The sequence below is a fragment of the Balaenoptera physalus genome (genome assembly GCF_965194825.1).
Source record: "Balaenoptera physalus genome assembly, chromosome: 18".
Taxonomy (NCBI): Eukaryota; Metazoa; Chordata; class Mammalia; order Artiodactyla; family Balaenopteridae; genus Balaenoptera; species Balaenoptera physalus.
The window spans coordinates 58,006,197-58,023,457 of NC_138899.1; the positions used below are offsets into that span (position 1 = coordinate 58,006,197).

The window sequence follows — 17,261 nt, forward strand, 5'->3', positions numbered from 1 at the left end:
ATAATCTAATTTGTCCTTAAAATAATCCTAGGAGTTATGCTTATGAGAAAATTTTGCTTGTGAGAAAATTATAACTCAGAGAGTTCAAGTAAGCAAGACAAAGTGTTTTTTTTGTTTGTTTTTGCCGCACCACATGGCATGTGGGATCTTGGTTTCCCCACCAGGGATCGAACCCACGTCCCCTGAAGAGGAAGTACGAAGTCTTAACCACTGGACCACCAGGGAAGTCCCAAGACAAAATTTTATAGATTATGAGTGATGGATTTAAACCTGTGTCTGAATATCTCTAAAAGTTCCTGCTTTTAGCCCCTACAGTGTGGTTCATCCATATAGATTATTTTGAGTTTCACAGCAACCACTGTGTACTTTGAGTCAGCTACTGTTATTTCCATTTGAGGCCCAGAAAAGCAGCTTAGATAAGCTAGTATTAATATTAAGTAGAAACACCAGGATTTTGTTATTATTAGTGTTAATTTTTTTCCTTACCTGGAAAATGTACTAGACTAGAAAGAAGGAGTTCCAGTACTGGATAAATTAGGTTTTGCAGGAATAATTTTAGGTTTATTTAACTTTCTCCTTTAATTTTTGTTTAGAGCATAGGCTCTAACAGCCAAGCTTTTCCCATAGGTTTCTCACAAAGCTAAATAAATTATGAGCTATGAAGCGTTTTGAGATGTTCTGTTGAAAGATAATAATAGTAAAAGCTAACTATTATGGAACATTTGCTACACACCAGGCACTGCTGTAGCACTTTGTTGGCATCAACTAATTTAATCCTTGTAATTGCTCTATGAGGACTATGTTGTTCCTAGCCCTGTTTTACAATGAAGAAACCGAAGCTCAGAGAGGGTAAAAAATTTGACGAAGGCTACCCCATCTTTCATGGCAGTGCTGGGATTAAAATCCTGAAGTCTGGTAGCCCTAGAGTTCAAATACCTGTTTGTTACATTATATGTACTGCCTTCCCCTCAAAGAGCTTGAAGCATAAACTTTCAAACTCACAGTAATAGTCTACAGGCTATGATTCTCCTATCCTATATATTGTGTATATGTTTTTTTAATTGAGAATAAGGACTGAAGGAAAGCACATGCAGCATTGAATATGATTTATTTTGATGGTTGGTAGAATGAAGTGACAAGCTGTAATTTCATATTTATCCACAAGATGGTGAAATTCTCATTAGTTTTTAATTTCTTAAAACTCATATAAACCATTAATTTATAACCTGCATTTGACACTATTTGTTACAAGCACTTTAATTTCTTTTTAGCCCATCTGCTGGCAAGGCCAAGATTAGAGCAGCTCACAGGAGAATCATGATTTTGAATCACCCAGATAAAGGTAGGTAAAATTCCTGTTTTTCACAGTATGTGGATCAGAATATGCTCTGAATTCCTTTCAGTTTACTTAAGCTCATTATAAATGATATATAGCTGAAATGGAAATTTATGTGTCACACGTGTTGTGATTTTTCTTATAAATAAATGAGCCTTTAGATTGGAGTTCAGTGACCCACCGAAGTGATGCATTTATAGTTATCAGTTTTGGAAAACTTAGTTAGCGATTTCTATATATGAGTATCTAACCCCTGTTTGAGGCGCCTAGCATTTTTTAATCTTTTTAAAAAATATTTATTTATTTTACTTATTTATTTTCTTTATTTTTTTGGCTGCGTCAGGTCTTAGTTGTGGCATGCAGGGTCTTTTGTTGTGGCGCGCAGGATCTTCTTTGGGGCACGCGGGCTTCTTTCTAGTTGTCGCACTTGGGCTCCAGGGCACGTGGGCTCTGTAGTTGTGGCGCACGGGCTCTCTGTCGAGGCGCATGAGCTCAGTAGCTGTGGTGTGTGGGCTTAGTTGCCCCACAGCATGTGGGATCTTAGTTCCCCGACCAGGGATTGAACCCACGTCCCCTGCATTGGAAGGCGGATTCTTTACCACTGGACCACCAGGGAAGTCCCGAGGCTCCTAGCATTTTGATGGAGAAAGAAAAAACATGAGTTGTGGACACTTTGACTGTATTAACTGATTTGGGCATCATGAATTACATTTGTTTAACCTTACACATAAAAGTACAAGACTTAGAGGATATTCTCTAAATCTCTTAATGTAGTAATGTCACAGATGATCCTGAATTTCTTAATTTTATTCTGGAAGGCTCTGAGGCTGAGCTATTTTTTTTTTAACTGGCCAGGTTTTAAATGTAAATTTATCTTACAGAAAGACAATTATTATAACTTTAACTACCCTACAGCTGCTTGAGAGAGAAAGCCCATATGTTTTTTACTGTTTCTGCTCTAAAATAACAGATGGCAGAAGGTTACACTGTATTTCAGAAGTCAGAAGTGGGGGAGTAGGGGACAGAGAGTGAAGGGTTTCTTGGATTCTTACAGACTTTCAGTTTTCTAATTATTTTGAAAAAAATTAAAAACAAATTTTGGATTTCTACCCATCCTGACTCCAAAATCAGGCATTCTTTTTCAGCTTTCTCACTTAATTACTTACTATAAAAATTCTTTTCACTAAATATCATCTCCTTTGGTTTTTACACTTGCTATTCTTTAGTGTGAATAAACAAGAGAATAAACTTTGAAAAGAGGTTTTGCTTAAAATTTCTAAACTGCTTCAACAGTTACTAAAAGATTCTTTCAACTAATTTACTTTGCATTGTGGGCTTTCAGAGTAATTGACTCAGAAAAAAATGTGTTTAAATGATTCTGATGAACCTAGGGGCAGGACAGGAATAAAGACACAGACATAGAGAATGGATTTGAGGAAGCGGGGAGGGGGAAGGGTAAGCTGGGATGAAGTGAGAGAGTGGCATGGACATACATACACTACCAAATGTAAAATAGATAGCTAGTGGGAAGCAGCCACATAGCACAGGGAGATCAGCTCGGTGCTTTGTCATCACCTAGAGGGGTGGGATAGGGAGGGTGGGAGGGACATGAGGGAGGAGATATGGGGACATTGTAGAGCAATTATACTCCAATAAAGATATTAAAGAAAGGAAGGGAGGGAGGGAGGGAATAAAGATATTAAAGAAAGGTAGGGAGGAAGGAAGGAAGGAAGGGAGGGAGGGAGGGAGGAAGGGAGGAAGGAGTTTATCAAGTGTATGCCCTTCTCTCGTTGACTGCAGTGGGATCAAGCACTCATGTATTTCAGATGATTGACAAGTTGTTGATTGTGTCTACTGGCAAGGAAGCGAGCTCTAAAATGTGTCTAAAAGAATATATATTTTTAGATACCTTTAGTAAAATATAGAAAATGTTTATATATGTTATGAGCCAGTAGTGTTTAAAGAATTACTTGATTTATTCTGAGATTGTATATTTATCAGAATTGGGGTTGTTGGCTGCCCATAGTGTGCTTACTAGTATCCTCTAGTCTGGCCTTGCATTGGTGGCAGAGTGGGAGGGAATGGATCCGGAAGTAGGAGCCAGCATTCTTCTTCATCTTCTGCCTTCTAGCTAGCAGCATGGCCTTGAACACTCCCCTAACCTCTCCAAATGTCAATGTTTTCATATACAAAATGAAAGGATTTATTTCTAAAGCTTTTTTTGGATATATGATATAATGTAATACTTTTATATACCTATTCAATTAATTAAGAACCCGTACCTTGTATTTCTATTCGGATCACATTTTTAACCTAAGAAAGATGCTTTTAATCAACAGTTGTCAACAACAAATGTGACAACTGTAGACATCTTGTCCATATAATTACTTATTCACCCAAAATTTTATAATATTTGGAGTTTCAGAGAATTCATAGACTTCTTAAAACCCATCCATATACTCATAGTTAAGAACTCCTGCTCTAGTACAAGTATGATGATTTAAGGAATATTGCAACTACTTGAGGGAAAAAAATTCATGTTTGATGGAGTTGGGAGATGATAGCTCATAAATCTGGAAATTATCTCTTGAGGAGGAAGGTTGTTTTGTTTTGCTTCATTTTTAATGGGAAGAAGATAATGGATTTTGTTGTTGTTATTTATTTTCACAATGGTTTATATTTTCTGATTTCTAACTCTACAGTAGTTATATTTAGATAAGGGTATTCCTCACCTGGTACAGTCTGTCTCTATAAGAAGATAATAGATTTTAAACGAAAATGTCTGTCCTTGCAGAGAAAAAGCCAGGAATATTTGGGGAAGTATGAGAACGGGCAACTTTCAATTTTGCCTGCTCTTTTTACAGTTCTTTACCTGTTTGCTTGGCCAGGTCACCACTGAGTGTTATTTATAGGTGGTTGCAAACACTTGACTCCTCCAGCCAGTGCTTCTGAAATTCGTGCATATTCTTTCTCTCACCACCTCACCCCCGCGTGACTTTTCTCTTGGTTTTGCTACCAGCTGGTAAAACAAAGCGAGAACTTCAAATGTGTGATCAACGATAACTTGTTACACATTTCGTTATTAGCTTGTGCAAAGAAAGTGACACCAGAAAATTAGGTGTGGGAAATGACTGGAAATAAATTTTTTGTAACCAGTTTTAAATGAGCATTCAGATGTGCTTTGGTAAAAAGTAAATTTTGCCTTTTCTTTTAGTGAGATAAAAGGTTAATGCAGTAAAAATGTCTCAGCTCTTTGATCTAATGCTTTTAGAATATCTTTTAGCTTATACTTTTTTAAATTACTGGAGAAAACGATTAGTTGTTATGAAGTCAGTAGTTTGATATTAATGCCTAACGAAAATAGGAAGACAGACTAGGTAAATTTGAAAAACTATAGAACCTCAGAGATCTCTCATAGACTGTCTAATCCAGTGCTTCTCAAAGTGTAGTTTGCCTGTTCATACCAGACCAGTTTGTTACCTGTGTGCAACAAATCAAAAACTGAAATCAAAAGTAAGCATTCAGAAATCTTTATAGCCATTTGACATTGCTATGACATCCAAGAAAATTTTTTAAAAAGTGCTTCACCATAGTTTGAGGACACTGATCTAATCAATGCTGCCTACTAAATCTTTCTGCTCCATCCTGGGAAAAATGCCCTGTTAGCTTTCCTTAAAGATATTTAGTGATGGAGAGCTTCCTGCTTTGCAAAGCAGTGCACTGATAGGCAGCGGTAACTACTAAAAAGTTCTTCCTTACACTTAGCTGAAATCTGCCTGCCGCAGCACATTCTCAGTCTTTTTTCCATGTATGTCCCCTTTCAATAAACATAATGCTTTCTCTTCTTTAATAGTATTTAAATCAAAATTAAATTAAATATTGGGATTAAAAGCAAGTCAAAGTAATTTATACTGTTGAATGGGTTTTCCTTAATTACCCTTATTGTAAAAGAAGCCAAATTTGACATGAAGCCCTGGTAATAATATATTACAACTTATTACAATATATTGCATTTAAAAGATGTATTTCAAACATTTAGAAAAAGGAAGATATGATCACTAAGAGTCAACATGGAATCACTAAGCAAAAGTGATGCCTAATTAGCTCAATTTCCTTTTTTGATAGATGTACTAGACTATTATTTGTTTTAGAGGGCTCATCTTTCATTTCCCTTCATTTCAACATTTTAATTAGATTTAAGACTTTGTATAAGATAATTTTGTTTTCTCACATATTAGTTTTCCTTGATAAGTGGTGAGATATTTAAAAGTAAAGAACATGGCTTATTTATCTTTAGAACCTATGTGTTTGACATTTAATAAATTCTGATTTTTTTCATGAGTGAATGAATAAGCAAATCAATAAAAAGAAGGCATACAAATTAAATGTACAGATAAAATAGTGTTGTGAAAATGAATATATAATGATCATATCAAAATTTTAAAAGACTTATTAGCTTGATGTGAAATGACCTGAAACTATTCTTTTATTCATTCAGAAATTATTTATTCAACTTCTACAAGGTGTCAGAACATTGTGTTAATAAATCTTGGGATTTGAACTGTAAAACAGGTCAGGGCTTCCCTGGTGGCGCAGTGGTTAAGAATCTGTCTGCCAATGCAGGGGTCACGGGTTCGAGCCCTGGCTCGGGAAGATCCCACATGCCGTGGAGCAACTAAGCCCGTGTGCCACAACTACTGAGCCTACGCTCTAGAGCCCGTGAGCCACAACTACTGAGCCTGTGTGCCACAACTACTGAAGCCCACACGCCTAGAGCCCGTGCTCCTCAACAAGAGAAGACACTGCACACCGCAATGAAGACCCAATGCAGCCAAAAATAAATAAAAATAAAATAAATAAATAAATAAATAAATTTTTTTAAAAACCCAAAAACTGTAAAACAGGGCAACTAGATCCTTGTCTTCGTGGAACATACATTCTAGTGGAGGGACAGACAAAAAACAAGTAAACCTATTTCAAATTGCAATAAGTGCAATAAAGGGCACAATGGCCTGAGATTATAGAATACAGGAAAGAGGCAACTTTACATGGGATGACTGGGGAGGCCTCTCTGAGGAGCCCTAAGGGATGAAAAGAAGCTAGTCATGTGAAGAGTGGTTGGAAAGTTAAGGAACTAGCATGTTCCTAGGAGGAAAGAACTTATTGTGCTTAAGGGAGAAAACCAGTGTGATAAGGGTGTAATAAGCAAGGGGAGAAGCTGCATGAGGTGAGGTGGTGCCCAGAGTTTGAAAACAGTATGCTTTATGGTAATGAAACACTATAGGTTTTGTATAATATTTTTTTTTTTTTTTTTTTTTTTTAAAGATTTATTTATTGATTGATTACTACGTTGGGTCTTCGTTTCTGTGCGAGGGCTTTCTCCAGTTGCGGCAAGCAGGGGCCACTCTTCATCGCGGTGCGCGGGCCTCTCACTCTCGCGGCCTCTCTTGTTGCGGAGCACAGGCTCCAGACGCGCAGGCTCAGTAGCTGTGGCTCACGGGCCTAGCCGCTCCGCGGCATGTGGGATCTTCCCAGACCAGGACTCGAACCCTTGTCCCCTGCATTGGCAGGCAGACTCTCAACCACTGCGCCACCAGGGAAGCCCCTGTATAATATTAATATTCCATAAGATGTCACAGAAAAACCCGAACGACCCAATATTTGGATCGTGTTTGGCCAACCCAATATTTGAACTTTATTCTAAATAGAGTGGGAAGTTACTGTCAGGTTTTAAGCAGTAGAGTGATGTAATTCGATTTACTTTTTTTAAAAGAGATTATGTTTCTCCTCAATCTCTATTTTTATTTTTAGGTTCTCTTTGTATTGAAGTAGAAAATACAGGCAGAAAAGTTCACATCATAATATATCTCTAAGTAAATTTTTACAAACATACTCATATAAACAGCCCCCAGATCAAGGACGAAAACATCACTATACCCCTGAAGAGTATGGGGTACTTTCAAGACCCCTTTCAGTCTACCTCAACCTTAAAAGGAACCACTATCTTGATGTATATATCATAGGTTAGCTTTGTCTCTTGAATGTCTAGTCATTTGCATCTGGCTGCTTTGGGTCAACATTATCTTTGTGCAATTCATCCATATTGTAATGTGGAGCAGTCATTCGTTCATTCTCATTGATGTATAGCAGCCTTAGCAAGGCGTGCACTGTGGACCCCCAGGGGTTCCTAATACTCCTCTAGGAACTTATTTTCTCCCTTTTCAGGCCTTCTTTGGGTATACAAGGTAATTATTTTTTTGAATACCATGTATTTTGTATGAAAGCAACAGTTTTCAAACTTTTTCGTCTCAGACCAAAAAGTGTGTCAGTGGAAATGATCAACTAGAGAGATCAGTGAATTAGAAGAGATTAAATTTAAATTCAACAGGGATAAATGTAATGTTCTTTTAGGTCCCCAAAATCAATTGTGTAAATATAGGGCAGAGACTTGTCAGTGTTTCACATGAAAAAGAGCCATGGGGGTATATTTGATCTAAAGGCTATAAGGTTCAACGGTGTAAAAGCCATTAGAAATAAGCCAGTGCATTCTTAAGCTGCATTAAAGGGCACACAGTATCTGTATTATGAGACTGAATATTACCACAATCTTCTGTACTTGTCACTCACTTATTCAACTACTATTTATTACCCAGCTGTACTGAGCTGAAGTTAGATCTTGTCCAGAATTTTGTGTCCCTTTCTGGATGCTAGATTTTGGAAGACATTGACAAACTAAGTAGTATTCAGAGGAAACCAAACAGGATGTTGAGGAGCTGGAAGCAGTGTCATATGAGGAATCATTCATTCATTCAACAAAATAGAATATAGCAGAAGTAACATTGTATGAATTCTGAGTCTAGGCCTCAAAAAGCTTTGCAGCTTCAGCCATTACCCTCTTAGAACCTGGAGACTACCATGTGAAGAAGACCAGGTTGGTCTATGCCTCCTGAAGGATAAAAGACCAAGTTGAGAGCAAGGACTAGCCATCCCAGGTAAAGTCCCAGTGAGGCCATCCAGTACCAACCAGCCCTAGCTAACCTGACCCAGCTCAGAAGAACTGCCCAGCTAATCCATGGAATAGTGAGGGGAAAAAAACATTGTTGTTGTTAGCCACTAAGTTTTGGGAGTAGTTAGGCAGAAAAGGCTAGTATGAAAAATGTCACATGATAATAAGAGCTTTTAAGAAAAATAAAGCAGAGTGGGGGAAGGGTAGAGATCAGCAGCTGGAGAGAAGGCAGTTGCAGTATTACTTATATCATCTTAAAGTTCTCTGTAAGGGGGTAGTATTTGAGCAAAGACCTGAGGGAGTAGGAAGTCATGCAGAAATCTTAAGAGTATTTTAGGCAGAAGGAAGATCAAGTGCAAAGGTCTTGGAATGAGAACATACTGTGTATTTCTGGAATTGTAAGGAGATTGGCTAGAGTGTAGTGAGAAGGAGAAAAATGGTAGAAAATATGATTGGAGAGAACATCCAGGGCCAGATGATGACATAGCTGGAGAGCTAATGCTAAGAACTTTGGCTTTTACCTTTAAGTGTAATGGGAATGATATGATCTGGTTTACAATATGAGAAAGTCTGCTTTGGCAGCTATGGAGAAAAGATAGCTATAGGATGTCAAGAGTGGAAGCAAGGAAGTTAGTAGAGAAAATTGTTACCAAAGAAAGAATGATATTGATTTACACTATGGGTTTTGTAACGAAGGAGGTAAAGAATGGTCCAATTCAGGATATATTTTGAAGATAAAGCCAACAAAGCTCATGGGGGTAGTAAAAATGAAGAAGGGTAACTCCTAGGTTTTTGGGTGAAGCAATAATGAATAAGAAACCTTGCTATCGTGAGAAAATTGGAGGACTTCTATGCAATATCTAATACTTAAAATGTTGCATGAATATGTGAAGTCTCTCTTCTGTGCCCTTATGGAGGCAGAATTATGTTCACTTAGAAGAAACCATGAGCAGTGAAGATTGGACCTCTATAAGGAAGACTATGCTTGTAGTTGGAGCTATCCTAGTTCCCCTTCATGAGCTATCAATCAACTAGTAATTACAAGTACCTACTGGGAGCTAGGCACTGTTCTAGGCACTGGAGCTACAGCAGTGGAAAAAGTGATGTTCAAGCAAAGCAGTAAAGGTAATCTGAGATCGAAAACTGTTGGAGGACAGTTTGTTGGTGATGTAATAGGAGGTATTCATGTATTGTGTAATAGGTAAGAACCCTTTAAGACTCTTCCAACCCTAGGTTTCTGTGATTCTCTAAGGATCTGATAAACTGAATCAGACTCAAAGTATTCTTCAGAGCCTTCTGTTTTTTCTTTTTTTAAACAGCTATATTGAGATATAATTCATGTACCATATGATTCATCCATTTAAAGTGTACAATTCAGTAGTTTTTGGTATATTTACAGATGTGTACCACCATTACCACAGTCGATTTTAGAACATTTTCATCACCTCAGAAGGAAACTCTGTCATCCTTTAGCTCCACCTGCACCCCATCTCCCAATCCTCAGTTCTGTTCCCTTGATCTGTATGTTTGTCTTTGGTGCCAGTACCACACTGTCTTGATAACCTTTGCCTTGTAATAAGTTTTAATTTTTTGAAGTGTGACTCCTCTTACTTTATTCTTTTTTATAGGATTGTTTTGGCTATTCTGGGTCCCTTGCAATTTCATGTGAATTTTAGAATCAGCTTGTCAATTTTTACAAACAAGTCAACTGGAATTCTCATAGAGATTGTGTTGAATCTGTAAGTCAGCTTAGGGAATATTGCCATTTTAACGTTAAATCTACTGATCCGTGGACGTGGGATGTTTTTCCATTTATTTAGATCTTCTTTAATTTCTTTCACCAATATTTTGTAGTTCTAAAGTGTTTTATTCTTTTTGATACTGTTGTGAATAGAATTATTTTCTTTTTTTTATTATATTTTATTTATTTTTATTTATTTATTTTTGGCTGCATTGGGTCTTCGTTGCTGTGCGCTGGCTTTCTCTAGTTGCACCGAGTGGGGGCTACTCTCTGTTGCAGTGCTCGGGCTTCTCATTGTGGTGGCTTCTCTTGTTGCGGAGCATGGGCTCTAGGCACGTGGGCTTCAGTAGTTTTTGGCTCTCAGGCTCAGTAGTTGTGGCTTGAGGGCTGTAGAGCGCAGGCTCAGTAGTTGTGGCTCACGGGCTCTAGAGCGCGGGCTCAGTAGTTGTGGCTTGCGGGCTTAGTTGCTCCGTGGCATCTGGGCTCTTCCCAGACCAGGGCTCGAACCCAGTCCCCTGCACTGGCAGGTGGATTCTAAACCACTGCACCACCAGGGAAGTCCCTAGAATTATTTTCTTAATTTCATTTTTGAATTGTTCATTGTGAATGTATAGGAATATCATTGATTTTAATATATTGATCTCATATCCTTCAACCTTGCTGAACTTGTTTATTCAAATAGTTTTTTTGGTAGGTTCATTAGGGTTTTCTATATATAAAACTATGTCATCTGTGAATAGAGTTTGTTTTACTTCTTCCTTTCCAATCTGGATGCAGTTTATTTCTTTTCCTTACCTAATTTCCCTGACTAGAAGCTCAGTACAGTGTTGAGAAGAAGTTGTAAGCAGGGACATTTTTGTCTTGGTTCTGATCTTATGGAAAAGCACCCAATCTTTCCCCCATTAAGTGGGGTATTAGCTGTGGGTTTTTCATAGATGCCCTTTGTCAGGTTAAGAAGTTACTTTCTATTCTTAGTTTGTTGAGTGTTTTTATCATGCAATGATGTTGGATTTTGTCAAATGCTTTTTCTGCACGTATTCAGGTTATTATGTGATTTTTGTTTTTTGCTTTTTATTCTGTTGATGTAGTGGGTTACATTAATTGATTTTTGGCTGTTAAACCAATCTTTCATCCCTGGGATAAATCCCACTTGGTCATGGTGTACAAAATTTTTTTAGTATATTGCTGGATTCAGTTTGCTAGTATTTTGTTGAGTTTTTTGCATTCACATTCATAAGAAATATTGATCTATAGTTTTCTTGTGATGTCTTTGTTTGGTTTGTTATCAAGATAATATGGGCCTTGTAAAATGAGTTAGGAAGCATTCCCTCCCCTTCTATAAACCATCTAGACCTGGGTTTTCTTTGCATAGTTTTTTGATTACTGATTCAGTCTCTTCACTTGTAATAGATGTATTCAGATTGTCCATTTTTTCTTGAGACAGTTTCAGTAATTTGTATCTTTTGAGGAATTTGTCTAATTTTATATATGTTTTCTAATTTGTTGAAATAGTTATTTATAGTACTCCATTATAATTATTTTTATTTCTTCAAGGTATGATAGTAATGTCCTCTCTTTGATTTCTGATTCTAGTAATTTGAATCTGTTTTCTTTTTTTCTTGGTCAGACAAGCTAAAGGTTTATTTTGCTGGTCAACAAGCTAAGGACTTCTTTTCAAAGAACCATCTTTTGGTCTGGTTGATTTTCCCTATTGTTTTTCTATTCTCTCTTTCATGAATTTTTGTTTTAATTTTTACTATTTCCTTTCTTCCTGCTTTAGGTTTAGGTTGCTCTTCTCTTTCCAGTGTCTTAAGGTTGAAGTTTAGGTTATTGATTTGAAATCTTTTTTTCTTTTCTTTTTTATTTAATTTATTCATTCATTCATTCATTCATTTATTTTGGCTGCGTCGGGTCTTAGTTGAGGCAGGCAGGATCTTCGTTGCGGCATGTGGGGTCTTTTGTTGTGGTGCGCAGGCTCTTCCTTGCAGCGCATGGGCTTTTCTCTAGTTGTGGTGTGCGGGTTTTCTCTCTCTAGTTGTGGCGCACAGGCTCCAGGGCTCGTGGGTTCTGTAGTTGTGGCGCGCGGGCTCCAGAGCACGTGGGCTCTGTAGTTTTGCAGCATGCAGGCTCTCTAGTTGAGGCGCGTGAGCTCAGTAGTTGTGGCGTGCAGCTTAGCTGCCCCGTGGCATGTGGGAACCTAGTTCCCGGACCAGGGATCGAACCCGCAACCCCTGCATCGGAAGGTGAATTCTTTGCCACTGGACCACCAGGGAAGTCCCTAGATCTTTTTTCTTTTTTAACCCAGGAACTTAAAACTGTAATTGCTCTCTAAGCACTACTTAAGCTATGGCCTGTATTTATTTCCCAAATTTGTCCTTGCTGTTGATTTCTAATTTCATTCAATTGTGGTTGGAGAACATAATGTATTGTTTCTATCCTTTTAATTTATTGAGGTTTGTTTTATGGCCTATCATATGGCTTCTCCTAGAAAATGTTCCATGTGCACTTGAGAAGAATGTATATTCTGTTGTTGGGTGGAGTGTTCTGTAGATGTCTGTTAGGCCTAGTTGGTTTTAAGTGTTGTCCAAGTCTTCTACTTCCTTGTTGATCTTCTGTCTAGTTGTTCTATCCATTATTGAAAGTGGGGCATTAATTCTTATTGTTGAATTGTCTGTTTCTCTGTTCATTTTTCTTAGTTTTTGTTTCATATATTTTGGTGCTCTGTTGTTAAGAGCATACATATTTATAGTAACACTTTTTTGTTTTAAACTCTATTTTGTCTCATGAGTATAGCCATTCTAGTTTGTCTGTGGTTGGTGTTTCATGATACATCTTTCTCCATCCTTTTACTTTCAATTTATTTGTGTTTTTTTTTTTTTTTTAAATTTGGTGTGCGTGTGTGGCGGAGGGGCCTCGCCGGTGGTGCCGCCGCTGATGCCGCCGCCGCCGCCCAGGCCGCCCCGCCGCCGCCGCCGCCACCGCTGCCCTGCGGTGCGCCCGGCCCGGGCCCCGCGCCTCCCCGGGCGCCACGCTCTAGGCCGCACGGCGGCGGCGGCGGCAGCCCGCCACGCCGGGGCCTACGATCGGGGTGCGGGCCCGGGCGGCGGTGGCAACACCCTATTTGTGTTTTTGAATCTAAAGTCTGTCTCCTGTAAACAGCCTTTAGTTGGTTCATGTTTTTTTAATCCAACCCGACAACCTAATGACAGATTGGATTGTTTATTCCATTCACATGTAATTTTATTATTGATATAGTTGGATTCATATCTGCATTTGCTTTTTTAAAATTTTTATTTATTTATTTATTTGCTGCATTGGGTCTTTGTTGCTGTGTGTGGGCTTTCTCTAGTTGCAGTGAGCACGGGCTACTCTTCGTTGAGATGCGCGGGCTTCTCATTGCGGTGGCTTCTCTTGTTGCGGAGCATGGGCTGTAGGTGCATGGGCTTTGGTAGTTGTGGTGCGCAGGCTTAGTAGTTGTGGCACACAGGCTGTAGAGCGCAGCCTCAGTAGTTGTGGTTCACGGGCTTAGTTGCCCTGCGGCATGTGGGATCTTCCCGGACCAGGGCTTGAACCCGTGTCCCCTGCATTGGCAGGCAGATTCTTAACCACTGCACCACCAGGGAAGTCCCTGCATTTGCTTTTTTTCTCCATGTCATGTCTTTTTTACCCCTCTGTTAGTCTTCCTTTATTGCTTTCTTTTGCACTGAATATTTTCTAATGTAGCATTTTGATTTTATTATTTCATTATTTTTGAGGGTTTTTAAAAGTGATTGCTCTAGGGTTTACCATATACATCTTAATTTCTCAGAATCAGCTTCAGATTTATACTAGCTTAATTCTTATAATATATATGGAAATATTACTTCTATATAGCTCTATTCCCACTTTCCCCCTTTTGTGGTATTATTGTTATACACATAACATCTACTAATGTTACAAGCTGAACAGTACATTGTTAGAATCATTACTGTCTGCTGTTATTTTCTTAATCTATAACAGCTTTGCTCCTATACACCTCTGTGCTATTACTAGCACATGTATTATGCATGTATTATATTTCTATGTTACAGACCAAACAGTACATTTTATGCACATTTTTTTATAATTACCTTTTCAACCAGTTAAGAGAAGAAAGCAAAATAGGCATTTATATTGTCTTTTATAATTACACAGTTACATTTACTAGTGCTCTTTGCATATGTAAATTCAGATTACCATCTGAGGTCACTTTCTTTCAGCCTAAAGAATTTCCTTTAGTATTTCTTCTAAAGTGGATTGGTTAACAATAAATTCTTTCAGTTTTTGATTATCTAGGCTAGTGTTTATTTCACCTTCATTTCTGAATAACAGCTTTGCTGAATGTATAGCATTCTTGGTCAACAGTTTTTTCTTTGAGGACTTTATGTTATACCACTGCCTTCCTGGCCTCCATTGTTTCTGCTAAGTTAGCTTTTTATGTTATTGGGTTCCTTTATAAGTGTCACACTGTCTTTCTCTTGCTACTGTTAAAAGATAAACTGAGGCATATTAAAATTTTTAAGAGTTCGTTTGAGCAAAAATTGATTTGAATTGGGCAGCAGCAAACCGAAAGTGGTTAGGAGCCCTCTAGTGGAAAGATTTTTATAGAGAAGAGGCAGAATCAAACCAAGAAAATTATTTGATTGGCTGTAGTGTAAGCATTTGCTTTACCTGGAAAAGTCTAGTTGGCTGTTTGTGATTAGTTGTCCTCAGGTTTTAATTTCTTAATGTTGAGAGATTTATAGCCTTAGGTTTTAGTTTGATTATGTAGTCTACTAAGGCATTAAAGCCACCTCAGTCTAATGGCCTCATTTTTTAATTAATTTAATGCTACCTTCCATATTTTCTCCTTGTCTTTGACTTTTAGCATGTTTTAATGATGTCTGTTTTGGCCTTATTAAATTTATCCTACTTGGAGTTTCTTGAGCTTCTTGGATGTGTAGGTTATTGTTTTTCAATAAACTTGGGAAGTTTTTAGCCAGTATATCTTTAAAGATTTTTTTTCCCCTTTCCTCTCCTGGTACTCCCATTTCATTGTATTTTTATGGATTTTATGATGTCCCACATTTCTATGAGGCTCTGGTGTTTTCTCCTTCATTCCTTTTTCTCTCTGATCTTCAGTTTGCATAATTGCAATCATTGTATCTTCAAGTTTGCTCATCCTGTCTTATGCCAGTTCAAATCTACTCTTGAGCCCCTCTAGTGATTTTTTTTTTTTTTAATTTTAGTTCTGTGAATGTATAATGGCTACTTTGGAATCTTTTTCCATAAATCCAGCATTTGGTCACTCTCAGAGGTAGTTTCTGTTGCTACTTTTTTCATGATGTGTGTATGGGTCATACTGTCATACTTGCCTGTTCCTTTACATGCCTTGAAATATTTTGTTGGAAACTGAATATTTTAGATTATGTATTATAGCAGCTCTGAGTATTGGTCTGCCACCCCCCACCCCCCAGGGTAGCTTGTTATTATTATTTGTTTATTAACTGGCTGGATTACTTTAGTGAAGTAGCCAGAGGTCTTCTCAGCTTGCCTCTCCTGGTGTGAAACCACCATGCCTTGTGGACTGGGAAAAGAGCTGTTGAGGTCCCAGTATTTATTCTAAGGGAGCCATGTCCACGGTAGAGCCTCTGTTCCACTTTCCTGTGACTAAGCCTCAGCACCAGGCAACTGGGAGTAGGAAGAGAAATACGAAAGTCCGTCCTACTCCTCCCAGAAAGAAAGCCCTCTGTCCAGGAGCTGGGGAGAGGTGGAGCCCTGTGTTCCTGCTAGACCAGTCCAACATGGAGTCTCTGCCTTGCTGAGCTGGGAGGGGAATAGGAGGGAGCCGTTTACCACAGATTCCTACCTTTCTTACTGACTTTTCATAGATCTTCTCTAGTAGATTTTTCTTTCTTCTTCTTTTTTTTAAGACCGTTTCTAGAGGTTTCAAATGGTTGGGGGTTATTACATAGTTTTCACCAGTTTCACTGGGGAGCAGATCAGTGGAACTCCTCTGAAGTTCAGAGAAGTCAGTCTCCAATGTGCTTCTTTGTGATTTTAACATATTTCTTTTAAGATGGGTGGCTTTTAAGAACCCTTCAAATCAGCAGATGGCAATACTTCTTACTTCTGTTTTACAGATTTGGGATGTAGACATTCATAAGTTTTAAGAAGAGTTAAGAAATATATGGATCTGCATAAGGAAGACCCAAGGAGAAAAGGAACTTATATATTCTTAATCCTCGCATTGGTGTACTTTCTTTGAAACTCACATTAGTAATAAATTATACAGGCATACCTCAAAGATACTAGGTTCAGTTCCAGACCACTACAATAAAGCAAATATTGCAATAAAGCAAGTCACACGAATATTTTGGTTTCCTAGTACATACAAAAGTTATGTTTACACTATACTGTTGTCTGTTAAGTGTGAAATAGCATTATGTTTAAAAAACAATGTATGTTCATACCTTAATTAAAAAATAAACCTGTTGTAAAAATGGCACTGGTAGACTTACTTTACACAGGGTTGCTGCAAACCTTCAATTTGTAAAAGACTCAGTATCTACAAAGTGCAATACAACAAAGCATGAGAAAACAAGGTATGCCTGTACCTAACTTTGTAACAATTGTTAGTTGTAGAATATTTGCTTATTTTCTCTTGTGCTGGTTAGGATTGTTCTACCCAGATGTTTTGCAGATATTTATTTTTAAAGCACCCACTCCTAACACACTTGTTTATCCTGTTTTCTGTCTCTCTGAAGTGATTTTACTTTTCTGAAACTGGTACTTGATTTAAGAAAATAAGGGAATAGTGATTCATCACTTCCTTCTCCCCATCAAGGACACGTCTCGACTCTCTTCTGTGTACTCAGAGCTGTGCTGATAATACAGAGAGATGTAAGACATGATTGCTCTTCAAGGTATTTATTATCTAATGAGTAGACAGACATATACTTTAAAAGTAAACCACAAGGCATGATTTCAATCTTCCTAAGAAGGAAGAGGACCTGGGATGGGGTTACCGGCTTGAAGAAAGTAGAAAAGGTTTATAACAACCAAATGTTTAACATGGTAGGAATTTAATAAGCAAAGAAGTTTGTAAAGAGAGTGAGAGACAGTGTGGTGTGGTAACCTTCCTGGGAATCCTGACTCCACCTCATTTTAACTCTGTGGCT

At 38.0% G+C, this 17,261-nt stretch overlaps 1 protein-coding gene and 1 long non-coding RNA gene across 4 annotated transcripts in view; both read left to right on the forward strand.

The window, feature by feature from the left end:
- The window catches only part of LOC309647783, a 159,051-nt gene that overhangs the window by 57,201 nt on the left and 84,589 nt on the right, over positions 1–17,261 (forward strand). The gene's annotated exons all lie outside the window — the stretch shown is intronic.
- The window catches only part of DNAJC15 (DnaJ heat shock protein family (Hsp40) member C15), a 69,753-nt gene that overhangs the window by 47,860 nt on the left and 4,632 nt on the right, over positions 1–17,261 (forward strand). Inside the window, exons 5-6 of one of the 3 annotated variants that reach the window (XM_082435449.1) lie at positions 1,272–1,342; positions 16,928–17,006. In XM_082435449.1, coding sequence (XP_082291575.1) covers positions 1,272–1,342; positions 16,928–17,006 — 150 coding nt within the window. Of the gene's footprint in view, positions 1–1,251; positions 1,343–16,927; positions 17,007–17,261 lie in introns of all 3 variants that reach the window. The other 2 variants (XM_082435451.1, XM_082435450.1) reach the window with 2 other exon arrangements.